General features: G+C 38.4%; 1 protein-coding gene across 2 annotated transcripts in view; it reads right to left on the minus strand.

Moving 5' to 3' along the window:
• psme3 (proteasome activator subunit 3) overlaps positions 1–12,413 on the minus strand; it is a 33,500-nt gene extending 21,087 nt beyond the window's left edge. Inside the window, exons 1-4 of one of the 2 annotated variants that reach the window (XM_072248884.1) lie at positions 12,309–12,413; positions 7,933–7,965; positions 6,126–6,188; positions 5,225–5,332 (exon numbers count right to left, since the gene is read on the minus strand). In XM_072248884.1, coding sequence (XP_072104985.1) covers positions 5,225–5,332; positions 6,126–6,188; positions 7,933–7,965; positions 12,309–12,350 — 246 coding nt within the window. In that variant the 5' untranslated portion in view covers positions 12,351–12,413. Of the gene's footprint in view, positions 1–5,212; positions 5,333–6,125; positions 6,189–7,932; positions 7,966–12,308 lie in introns of both variants that reach the window. The other variant, XM_072248883.1, reaches the window with a different exon arrangement.
• Between the last annotated feature and the right edge of the window lie 85 nt (positions 12,414–12,498).

The following is a 12,498-nucleotide window of genomic DNA, read 5'->3' on the forward strand; positions in this document are numbered from 1 at the left end:
GGCAAGCAGGAACTGGAACAAGGTGTGACACAAGGTTGCATTCTTAGGATGCCTCAAGTGCATGGGCAAAAACACAAGGGAAGAAATCAGATATAGACAATACTTAAAGGTTACAAAACATTGGACAGCTTTTGGGAGATTATCCAAGCTAAATATAACAAAATAATGAAATGAACAAGAGACAAAGTGGAAACTGAAAACTAGAGTGTTATGTTATTTGAATGCATTATAATTGCTTTTTACATATCTTCAGATCACTGCTCCATTAATTCAGCTGAAATCTGTGGTTTGCTGTTCATATGCTCTGCCCATAACTTATGAACCTTTTCAATGTTAAGAATTATCCCAAAACATTCATTGTCTCAGCAAGTACAACTAATTCACCTAATTTCAAGTTTTTCACTCAGAACTTCAACTCTTGGAGCTCCACCCATCACATTTTTGAAAAGATTCGGAACTAGTTACGGTTTCTCTATGGATGGCAATGAATGTACTGGGCATTTTCTACCCCTTAAAGATGAGCTTCATTTCTCACATGTACATTGAAGCATACAGTGAAATGCGATGTCCGTGGCAAATCAAGTCAGCTAGGAGCAGCTTGAACATGTTACCAAGCTTCCGGCACCAACATAGCGTGCCCACAACTTACTAACAGTAACCCTAACTGTACCATCTTTGGAATGTGAGAGGAAACCCACACGGTTATGGTGAGAACGTACAAACTCCTACAGGCTGTGACGAGAATTGAACACTGATCAACAATTACAGGAGCTGTAAACAGTTAGTGAAATTGCTTACACTACTGTGCCACCTCACTAGACTACTGGCCGTCTAAATGAAAATCTCTAATTACTTCAAGCCTAAAAAGTAACAAAACCATACAGAAAATATTCCTGAACTCTTATTTGTTTGGAGCAAACTCAATATTATCTTACTCCTGTGGTTTGCCTGTTGCTAAGGAAGTGTCTGCCTTAATAAGGATGCTTCAATTGAGACTTCATTTCAGCACAAGCAACTCTTTCTGATATGACAGGAAGCAATCTTGTATTACTTTATTCTCATCTTTATTTACCAGGAAGAATCCAGTGAAATTTTGTACCAATCTTCATTTTCAACTAGATTTAAACTTTGTTACAGAAAATGCCACTCTAGTACCTTTCAATATCCTACATAGAGCCCTATCAATAATTCACACTCTTTTCTAATTTTAAACCAGTTTTAGTAACTCCTGCTACATTTTATCCCTATACATCCTTTACAGCCATTTTAAATTGCTGATGATCTTAAATATACATCTTGGATAATTTTGTTCTCCTCTCTAGCTATTTATAACTCTTAAAGTGGTTGTATGATTAAGGATTAAATGTTTCTGAATAGTATTACTTATTCTAACAGCCAAGATAGATCAATTGTATCAACTTTGGAAGGTGCTGACATACAAGAACTGGTTTTAATATGTTAAGAATTTGTTTCCCATATTGCACTTTAACACAGACACTTGGCATTATCCACATCCAGTAGATATACTGGATAATTCCAGGATTACTTAGAACTGCCAATTCCAAATGCATTCCAACGTCATAGTTCCCTTCTGAAATAATTTCTTGCTCAGTCAAATTTATAGCCTGCTGCAAATTACTATTCAGACCAATATAAAAGCAAACAGTTACTGAAAATGATTTTAAACAGTTCTTAAACTGTGTCATTCCAATTGTTTAAATGAAATGTAATTTATTGCCCGGCACCAGCTAACTGTTTCACAGTTAACACTATAAAAGGAATAATTAAATTAAAACAAAGACATATCTGTCAGATTAACCCTCTCATCTTTAGTAAATCTACTAGTTTTGGCAATGATAAATGGAAACTTGAATCAGACTTCCAAAATAACTTGCAAATATTGCCAAATTTATGACTGGAATGGAGGAAAATGCTTATTTGTTGCTAGGCTACAAATGTTTCTTCAAATCAATGTTAGTATCTTTGCTCCCATGTTCAAATAACTCTAAGACCTTATTCCATGCACTACTGTTCTAATACTGCTATTCTACTTGCTCCTTACTTAGCTCACTCTACAATCCATTATGAACAGATGCACTTTCAGTGTTATCCATATTCCTTTCATACCCTTCTGCCTAATCTTTCTCTCCTGTTTGTTATAGACCTCTGAAGATATTTTCCAATTATTCTCTGTTACCTAAAATTTATTCTACCCGTTTTACCTTCTTGCTTGATTTACAAAAAGGTTTCCATTCAGACAGCACAAGGTAGGTTCCCAATGTGAGGAATACTGTATAAATGCAATTTCAACAGCAAAGCACACTTCCAGAGGCAGGTGACCTTATTATGATACTTCTGTGTCCTTAGAAGAATTTAAATTTCCAAATTATATGGATATCCAAATCTACTTCTGCAATTTGGTTGATATATTTTCTTTCTTTTGCTGTAGAATGTGTGGAATACCTTGGCTTCTGTGCAGTACTGAATCTAAACACCAACGTTGATAGAAATGTACTTGGCTCCAACACAAATGAGCAGATAAAATGCTGGCGGAAATCTTGATCTGAAGCTTGTTGAAATCGTGAATAGTTTTAGTTTCCATTATACCTTACTCAGAATTATGTTACAACATTCTAAAATATGCCAAAAGTTACAGTAATGAACAGAAATTATGTTCTTATGCTCTTTTAAGACCTCATCAGTTGAAATCTAGTTCACTGCATTGTGCTTACAATGTGGCCTCCTCTACATTGGAGAAACTAAATGCAGATTGAGTAATTGCTTTATGTGTTGAAGGGGCCCCTGAGCTTTACAATGCCTGTCCCTTTAATTTCTCATCCCACTCCCATGCTGACCTATCTGTCTATGGCCTTCCTTTGCAGTTACAGTGAGGTTCAATGAAAGTTTGAGGAACAATACCTCATCTTCATGTCTTCTGGACTCAATATTCAATTCTACCATTTCAGGTAAATTGATTTTTGTTTGTATCAGCCATCCATCTGTGATATTGGATCACCTTGTTTGTTGCTTTCTACCCCCCACCTTTTTTCCTCTTTTTATTTCTCCTTCAGAAATGGAGGACATGTCTAGTTCCAACTGTCAGTCCTGCCTCCCTACGTTACATTTATCAACACCTACATTCTTCTATCGATTTTCTCACTCTCTAACTCCTCACATTCATTCAATCACCAGGTACTGCTTATTCCCAACATCCCCCTCCCATCTTCCCTGCAGATTAATATGCTCGATGTGGCTTCCTTCCCAGATCTGATGAAGGGACTTCAACTCAAAACGTTAGGTCTATTTCTCATCCCAAAGGTGTAGGTGGAACTGTTTAGTATTTCCAGCATTTGCAGTTTTTATTTCAGTTTAAAGCTGGGTTAATACTCTTTCATTATCAGTAAGATTATGAATAACCATATTAGTTGAAAAGTATAGCTCAGGAGAAATCCCACAAAGCAGCACAGATCACAGTGCAAGGTTAGACTTCAGGGTGTGTTTTGGTTTCAAAATTATTGTTAATCTCATGTTTACTAACTATTGTAGAAACCCAGGATGCACAATAGCTCAGTAGGGATCATACTAGAGTTATGAAATTATTTGAGCTCCCTGCCTACAGAGTAACTACTGACGGCATGTCTGATAAGTTTCAATGATCAGAAATTGAATGGGCGAAGATAGAGTGTGATGTATCCCACAGTAGGCCAGCAGGAAAGGAGGCAACAATCAAACCTTCACAAACAGCAAAGCTGAATTTTACATTCGGGTAGAAATCAAGAGTACAAATAGGATGATAATGTCAGTAAATGCCTGGAATGTTTTATTGCCTTTTGTGCTTGTCTTACGTTTAGCTAGTTAGGGTCACAGAAGTGCAGATAGAGATCCACACAGGGATATAGTAGAAAGTAATTGGGAGTGGATCCTAAGTGAATGGCATTTTAGCTTCCCTACTTAATTAGATCCTCCTCAAAGTTTGGCCTTCCTGGGACAGATTTCTGTCCAGGGGCAGAATGGTATGTTAGGGACTGTTCTGGAGTTATGAAATTATGGATAGCGTAATTATGGATGAACTAAAATGAGAACCAGTCTTCGGGAAATAAAACCTGTACGCAGTTTAACTTTCAACTAATACTTTGTGGCTAGTGAAATCAATCATTCTGATTCTGCCCTGTTGAAATTACATTGGAAAGGAAACTAAATGAATGTTCTTGGTATTAGCACATTGTTACAATTGTATCCCTGCCACTAAATACGCAGTTCAGGACAGATCTGCTCTTTTGGTTTGTGGTATATTCATGGAGCCATCCCTCAAGGAACAGACACCAGTATTGAATATTCAGAGGTTTTGTTAGTTGGGATGTGCTACCAATCTAAGTATGTAATTTTGTAAATTTACGTGACTATATTCAAAATGTTAAAGTTAAATAGATGATTATAGCAATTGAAACTGTTGTTAGTCGTTTGTTATCTTTGTGTTGAAGAAGTATAAAATGTCATGCTAGGAAAATGAGATTCTCTTTGATTCTCCTGGACTGACTGACTGACTCTCTCTCTCTCTCTCTCTCTCTCTCTCTCTCTCTCTCTCTCTCTCTCTCTCTCACACACACACTCACTCTCTCAGAGGCTCGCTGTGTGAATAAAGACTTTTATATTTCCTAGTTACAACTTCTATGTGACTCAGTTTTAGTCAGTCACAACACCTCTGATGTTGGTTTTACTTTGAAACGACGATGATAAATACACAAAGAATCTTTCAGTTATAACACTGATTTTTAAAATACTGCTCACATCCCAGTACATCTGGATCAATGCATCAGTTTTAGTTCATGCAGCTCAGGGAATTCTGAGATTTACAGACATAGTGGGCAGAAATTGCAGGAAAGCTGCTTATGTTGATATAAAGATGTGTCATTAATTAGGAGACTAAAGCTATTCACTATTTCAACAAGAAACATTTATTCACTGTTCGGCAGCCAACACTGAAATCCTGGGGTAAATAAAACTTTATATTTGTGGATATCCAGCTCATTTGTGCCAGGCATATCTTTTAAGAGTCTAGCTAATGTGTGATGTAATTTTCAACCACAAAATTAAAACACCAGAGCACTGCTTTGCCTTCAAAATGCTACCAAAATATCACATAATATATTGTAAGCTTTCAAGATCAGTTGCAATTTATACATTTGCATAACAATTGAAAGACATCTCTTACTGAAGTACTCACTGTACTGTCCAAGCCATCGTGGCTATTGGTGAGCACAATAGGTTCTGGCACAGGCAAGTTAAGATCTGAGTGAATGGTTGCCAAATCCGAAATATTCGAGAGCGGTTCCTAGAAAGTATGTATCTTATAGTTAGTCATGTGATACTTTTATATCACTACTTACAAATTCAAGGGTCCCACAATAATGTGTTCAAAAAGTAAGAACCTTACATAGTTAAACTTAGCAAATTAAGTGAAATTGCTTAATTGAAATTATTGTATAATTATGGAATAGAAATAAACAAAATGGGGGGGGAAGAGGGACAATGTCTTCATTATTTAAGAAAAATAATTTAACGAAAAGCTGACATGAAATAAAGGAAATCAGATTTCTACAGCACATTTTCATTTCCAGGAAGTATGTGAAAAGTGCAGTCACAAGTGTAATTCAGCAGCCAATACATACACTGGAATGACAAGTAGCAAAGTGATAATGAATGCACAATATGTCTTTAAAAGTGGCACTGGTTGAAACACATCTTCTCTGCAATATTCTGGAGATAATTCCCTTACTAATCTGTAAAATCGTATTATGGGATCTTTCAAACCAGGAGAGTGAGAAGATGGAGCTTTGACTTAATTTGACAGTGGACACCTTTGACAATGCAGTATGTTCACAATACAGCACTAAAGTTTCAGCCTACAGTTCAATGAGTATCAGGAATGAGCCTTATATTGGAGACATTTAAAACTCTAATGTCATACAAACACAGTGTTGACACACAAAGTAATAAAGCATCCAGCCTTTTATTCCTACACAGAATGAACATGGATTAGAGATTCATATCTACAACACTGTCTAAATCCTTTTGTCCTAAAATCAAAGATTTACGTACATCCAACAAACATTTGTGAATCATACCTTGAGAAAAGAATCTAGTTCCAACAGCTTCTTTGGAAAGAAACTTGCAACTAAGTCTTCTGCCTAAAGTACACATTTAAAATATAAATAAGAAAGAAATGCATAAGAAAACTCATGCAGATTAACCACACAAGATCTGAAAACACAAGCAGCTGTAGAAATAAAGAACAGTCACTAAGCTACCAGAAAATATAATATGAAAAAGAACTGTTTCCATAAATATAACACTGCATGATCAATGCACCTCTAACTCATAGCAGACACAATCAATTCTATTGCATTTTCTTAAACAAAAATCTGATTTGCATTAAAATAATGAGCTCAGTTCATTCACTTACAGCTACAATAACTGTAACAGGCCGACATACTCAGATGCTCAGTATTTAATACAGCAGTTATAGTTCACCAAATGAAACAGGACACTCGAATGGAGGTGGTCAGCATTTTTATAAATAAGAATAAAAAATTCACAGTACTGAAATATTAAACAATTAAATGAATATCAGTACAAATATCAAATACTTCCAATATAATCGAAACTTTTGGCCATAATATTAAAGGAAATATTTAATTTACCCTTTTGCACCTAGATGTTAAGAAAGAAGACAAGGTCTCTTCCTTCAAAGAACTCTTGTCACGCCAGTTTTTATTTGGGGGAAAAACCACAAAGCCTTCACTTTGACAGTAAGTAATTTTGGACTACACACCACCTGCACTAAGTCAATAGACTAGAATCACTGAAGAAAATATCAGGCTATTTTGACCACCTCATCTATGTAGATCATGATGTGTAACTACACCAATACCATTTGCCTGCAATAAGCCTGTATCATTCCATGCCTTTCCTATTCAAATGCCTTTTAAACATTCTAATCGAATCTGCCTCTACCACCTCCTCTGGCAGCTTGTTTCAGACATTCGCTACCATGTGTGTGAGGAACTTACACCTCAGATTCCCTTTAAATTTTCACTTCTCACATTAAGCTTGTGCATTTTAGTTATAGACTCCCCTGCCTTAGGAAAATGATACTATCTATGCTCAATTTTATAAACTTCTAAGGTCACCATCCCCTCCCCCACCAGCCCTGAGCCTCCCATTTTCTAGTGAGAATAAACACAGCTCATCTACTCTCTCTTTGTGACTGGAACCCTCTATTCCAGGCATCATTCCGGTGAATCTCTTCTGCATTCTCTGTATTGCGACCACATCCTTCCTAGGGAGTGGGAACCAGAACTGTACACAATACTGTAAGTGGGGTCTAAGCAATGTTTGCACAATTGCAATATGACTTTCCAGCTTTTATACAATTAATCATTAATATCGCTCTGCAACTTCTCTGAAAAAATCACATGACAATAGCTGACAGGACAATCATTCAGTTTCCACTCTCCACTGGCATATAGTTTGTATTGCTGTAAAAGTGGCGTCTCAGTATCCATAACTAAGGAAGACTGAGATGTGAAGCATTAACTCTCATTTCTTTCCCCACAGATGCTCCTGGACCTGCTAAGTATTACCAGTACTATGCTCTTTATTTCAGGTTTCCAACATCTACAGTACCTTGCTTCAGAATCACCCTCATATTTATTATAACTGTCAATTGCCTCATGCTTGTTGGGGCTGGAACATTGCTGTTTCTTTAGCATTTTTGCCTGTTTTTTTTTACAAGGCCAAGTTGCTAGCTCGACGTTGAACTAAGCATAGATGGAAAGCGTGCAAGGAGTTGGCGCTAGTTGAATAGAGAATATAAACAATTCAGTAAATAGTTCTACAATTTGTGCTTACAATGCTGATAGATTTACTTACTTCAGCAGTGACTCGCTCTCTAAAAGCATCAACCTAAACAAGGAACAAAAAAAAACATTCTATAATAATTGTAATTTATAATTATTTTGAAAATATCGTTCTGGTTTTCAAACAGGAGGCCTTTAAATAGATTTCTATTGATCACTGAAGCTCTGTCAGTCTGGCATTAATTGCATTTGGATCTAGCAGGGAAAAAGTTGGTTTTAGCCCTTGGCTGGGGAGGAACAATACCTTTCAGAAAGGACCACAATGAAGGGTGGTTGGACATTCAAACGTTGCTAGTGGATTAACCACATACCCGAAAGCACAAGAGACTGTAGAAACTAAGAATTGTCATTACTCCACGACTAAATATTACAAATCTCACATTAGAACCTGGAAGAGACTACATGAAAATAAGAGACTGCTCTTTGTACAGTAAGCCTAAATGACTTCTAAGAAAATGGAAGAATTTTATGAATCAGCTCTTTGGAAAAGCAACAATTGATCAAACAGTTATTACATTACTTGAGGATAGTCATAGTCATACTTTATTGATCCCGGGGGAAATTGGTTTTCGTTACAGTTGCACCATAAATAATAAATAGTAATAGAAATAGTAATAGTATAGTAATAGTCATAGCAATAACAAATAGTAATAGAATAGTAGTAGAAAATAGTAATAAATAGTTAAATAGTAATATGTAAATTATGCCAGTAAATTATGAAATAAGTCCAGGACCAGCCTATTGGCTCAGGGTGTCTGACCCTCCAAGGGAGGAGTTGTAAAGTTTGATGGCCACAGGCAGAAATGACTTCCTATGACACTCTGTGCTGCATCTCGGAGGAATGAGTCTCTGGCTGAATGTACTCCTGTGCCCACCCAGTACATTATGTAGTGGATGGGAGACATTGACCAAGATGGCATGCAAGCATGCATAAGTTTATGTACTATAATCTAGTCTGATTACAAAGGCTAACTGTAAAGCAAAAGGATGATGTTAGTAACAACAGTGTTGACAAAGTAAGCCTTTAAAAAAAACAATATTAAAGCAAGCATCAACAAAAAATTAAAGATAATTTGGAGTGATGACACAGAGTTCACATGAAACATTGACCATCCTTTTGAATGCTTGACCTGCTGAGTTCCTTCAGCTGTTTGATTTTTGTTCCAGATTCCAGCACCTGCAGTCATGCATCTCCTTTGGATTAATCACGGCACTTTATAAGTGCAAGGGTTTAGGACACAAGGGACTTTTGCCTCACCCCTGGTTGGCAGGGATCATAGAGCATAAAGCTAGGCCAAGTCATTTAACCCATGTGGCCCATCAAATATGTGTTAATACTATCCTGTTTAAGAGCACTTTGTCTGTAGCCCATTCAAGTGCTTGTCTAGAACATCTCAACATGCCTCCAGTACACAACGAGGCAGCACATCCAAGATTTTGACTACCAGCTGGCTGATAAAAATTCTTTCTCAACCCCTCTAGATTTCTTGTGCATTTATCTTGCACCCATCTGGATAAAAATCCATTTGGCTTTGCTCTGCTCATCTTATCAGCCAATCAATAACACACAGTAGCATATCAGTATCCTGCATTTGTGCCAGTTCCCTTTAACAGTCAATTGCTATAGCTTTCAAAAACTTATCTAGCTCCTCTTTAAATATCCACACACAAAATACTGGAGGAACTCAGCAGGCCAAGCAGCATCTATGGAAAAGAGTAAACAGTTGATATTTCAGGAGACCATTCATCAGGACTGGAGAAAAGGATGAGAAGTCAGGAAGAGTTGGGGGGAGGTAGGGGAGGAAGAAATACAAAGTAGTTGGTAATAGGTGAAACAGGGAGGGGGTGTGAAATAAAGAGCTGGGAAGTTGATAGGTGAAAGAGATAAAGGACTGGAGAAGTGTAATAGGAGAGTGTAGAAGACCATGGAAGGAAGGGAAGGGGGAGGAGCATCAGAGATCAGAGGGAGGTAACAGGCAGGTAAGGAGATAAGGTGAGAGAGGGAAATGGGAATGGGGAGGGGTGGCATTACCAGAATTTCCAGTTTCTTGTTCGTGATTGGTCCTCTTTAAATATCTCCAGTTATTTTACCTCCACCACCCACCAGAGTGGAGGATTTCAGAAATTCGCCATCCTCTGTAAGATGATATTGGTCTTAACTGACTGTCCCCTAACGTTGTAAATATGACCCCTTATTTGAAACTCTCCAACTGCATTTCAAAATGTACCCTTAGCATCTTGTATTTTAATAAGATCATCCCACATTCTTCTCAACTCAGGGAATAAGATTCAATTTCTTTAGCTGCTCATAATAGGTCAACCCTATCCTTCCAGGAAATAGGCCCATAGAAATCCTTTGCAAAGGACTAAAAATTTTGCACAGTATTCCAGGTGTGGTCTGCTTCCGTTTCTAAATTCCAAGCCCCTTGCAATAAAATATCATTCGTCTTCCTAGCCATTTGTTGCACCTGCCTGTGATTCATCTACAAAAAGCCTTAGATCTCTCTATACTTGATTTATTTGTCCAAAAGGAAAACAAGCAGACTTATTGCACATGCTAAGATTTTGTTTTGCTGAAATTCCACAGAAAACAACCCCTGACTGCATGGTTGTGCTCGTTGTAATGTGCTCCATGCTAGATGTGATCAGAATGCTGCACCTTGACAGATATTATGGTGTCACTGAACCCTTATGTTTGGAAATAGATGTAAGTGATACTGTGTGCAAGTCAGTGATAGAACATAGAAAAGAGGACGTTCAACCCATCCAATCCATATCAATCATCTATCCTAAACTTAAATTACTCTGGAATATGTAATGGACTCTAATAGCAGTTAACTGTAATTAAAGCTATAGAATTTACAACTATAGGGATAGGCAGTTAAGCCCAACCAGAACATAACCATGAGTCTCATCCCATTAAGTCTCATCTAACTCCATTAATAGATCAAAACGCTTGCCACAATCCCTTTAATTTAAGCTATTTATTCCAAGTCCTAGTGAATTTACGATGGGATTTATTAGGCACAATTTTGCATTTATACTGTATATATTCCCTATAGCGTTTGTATTAAATAATTCCTAACTTACTCGTTAACTCCGCCATGGACAGTCCCAAGCCTGACTGCAAAAGGAGGAGGGCTGGGCTTGGGGCTAGCAACTCTTCCCATTAAAGCCTAGTGCTACAGAACCAATATCAGAAGCTCCAAAGACCTCATCCCTGGGAGAGGAAGGATTTTTGCCTAAAAGGGGATAGATGGGCTACACCTGAACTTGAAAGACTGGACCAGGACAGAACCTGTTGTCGGCCAATGCCCCAATAGGGATGATGGGCTTAAGAATTAATTCGATTCAGCACAAAGCAATCTGTCAGTATCACCCAAATCAGTAAGCAACAGAGCCAACAATTACTGCAATAGTGTGCTCAACTCATTTGCTAAAACATACATCAATCTTTGTATTCCAATAAAGGGAAAATGTTGCAGAAACTCAAGCAATGAACATTCCAGATAACATTTCACCTGACTCAAGGTGAACTGTCACCTTCTGCCTTTTAATATTCCTGACTTCAGTGCCATTCACCTATTTAGCTTTTCACTTCCTCCCCTACTCCCTTACATCTTTAAAATTTCCAGTTCTGATTAATGATCATCCACCCAAGGCTATTCTATTCTCAATAGATGCTGACTGACCTGCTCAGTATTTCCAGCAAATAGTTTTCGAACCATTGTATGAATGTCTCAGCAAGTCAGAACCACAGTTCCTTTGAGCCTGGAAGCTTAGCTTAATATTTACAGAAATTATTTAACATATTTTAAACGGGAATGACTTGTAACGAGCAGGAAATGACTCAAGAAGTCTGCATGCAGGGAGATCGAGTTAGAAAGGGCGAAAGAAACGTGTGAAGCCCTATTCTAATAAGGCTTCCGTACATTTAGGACAATTTTGGATAACTAAGTGCCTCATTCAATTCCAAGAACTAGGTGACAGTAAGTAGATTGGCCGGGATAAATACAGCAAACGATTTGCCAATAATTTTAGAGCAATTTGATTACGCAAATCAGAGGCCTCAATCGCTACTTGCACATGTCGGATGGCTTAGGGGGTAGGGCGCTGCCGCTCTCTGATGGTAACCCAGGTGGGTGGAGGGGAATCGGGCCAGCCTGTAATTTTCGCCCGCGGAAATCGAGCCAGCCAGGCCGTTTGCCAGCCAAACACTCGTGAATAACGATTACGCGTGGTACCGGCCCAGGCGGGTGGTCACAACAGCACATCAGCAACCGCATAACCCCCCAACTCGCCTCCTGCAGGTGGCTGCCCGGCAGCCGGCACCCGGCACGTTACCCAGTGCTGGGAGAGAGCCACCTCCCTGGGCTCCAGAGCCGTTACCTTGGTCCTGAGCGCATCGTCCAGCTTAAGGAGACCCGACATGTTGCAAATGCCGCGATCCTGCCGGCGGGCGCGGGTGGCTGACTGCACAAGCACGACGTCACAAACACGACGTCACAAACGACGTCACAAACACTACGTCTCCATTGGTCGCCTTCGTGTAACGGAAAAAGTATTAAGTCACTTCCGC

Source organism: Mobula birostris, chromosome X, assembly GCF_030028105.1.
Source record: "Mobula birostris isolate sMobBir1 chromosome X, sMobBir1.hap1, whole genome shotgun sequence".
NCBI classification, from domain to species: domain Eukaryota; kingdom Metazoa; phylum Chordata; class Chondrichthyes; order Myliobatiformes; family Myliobatidae; genus Mobula; species Mobula birostris.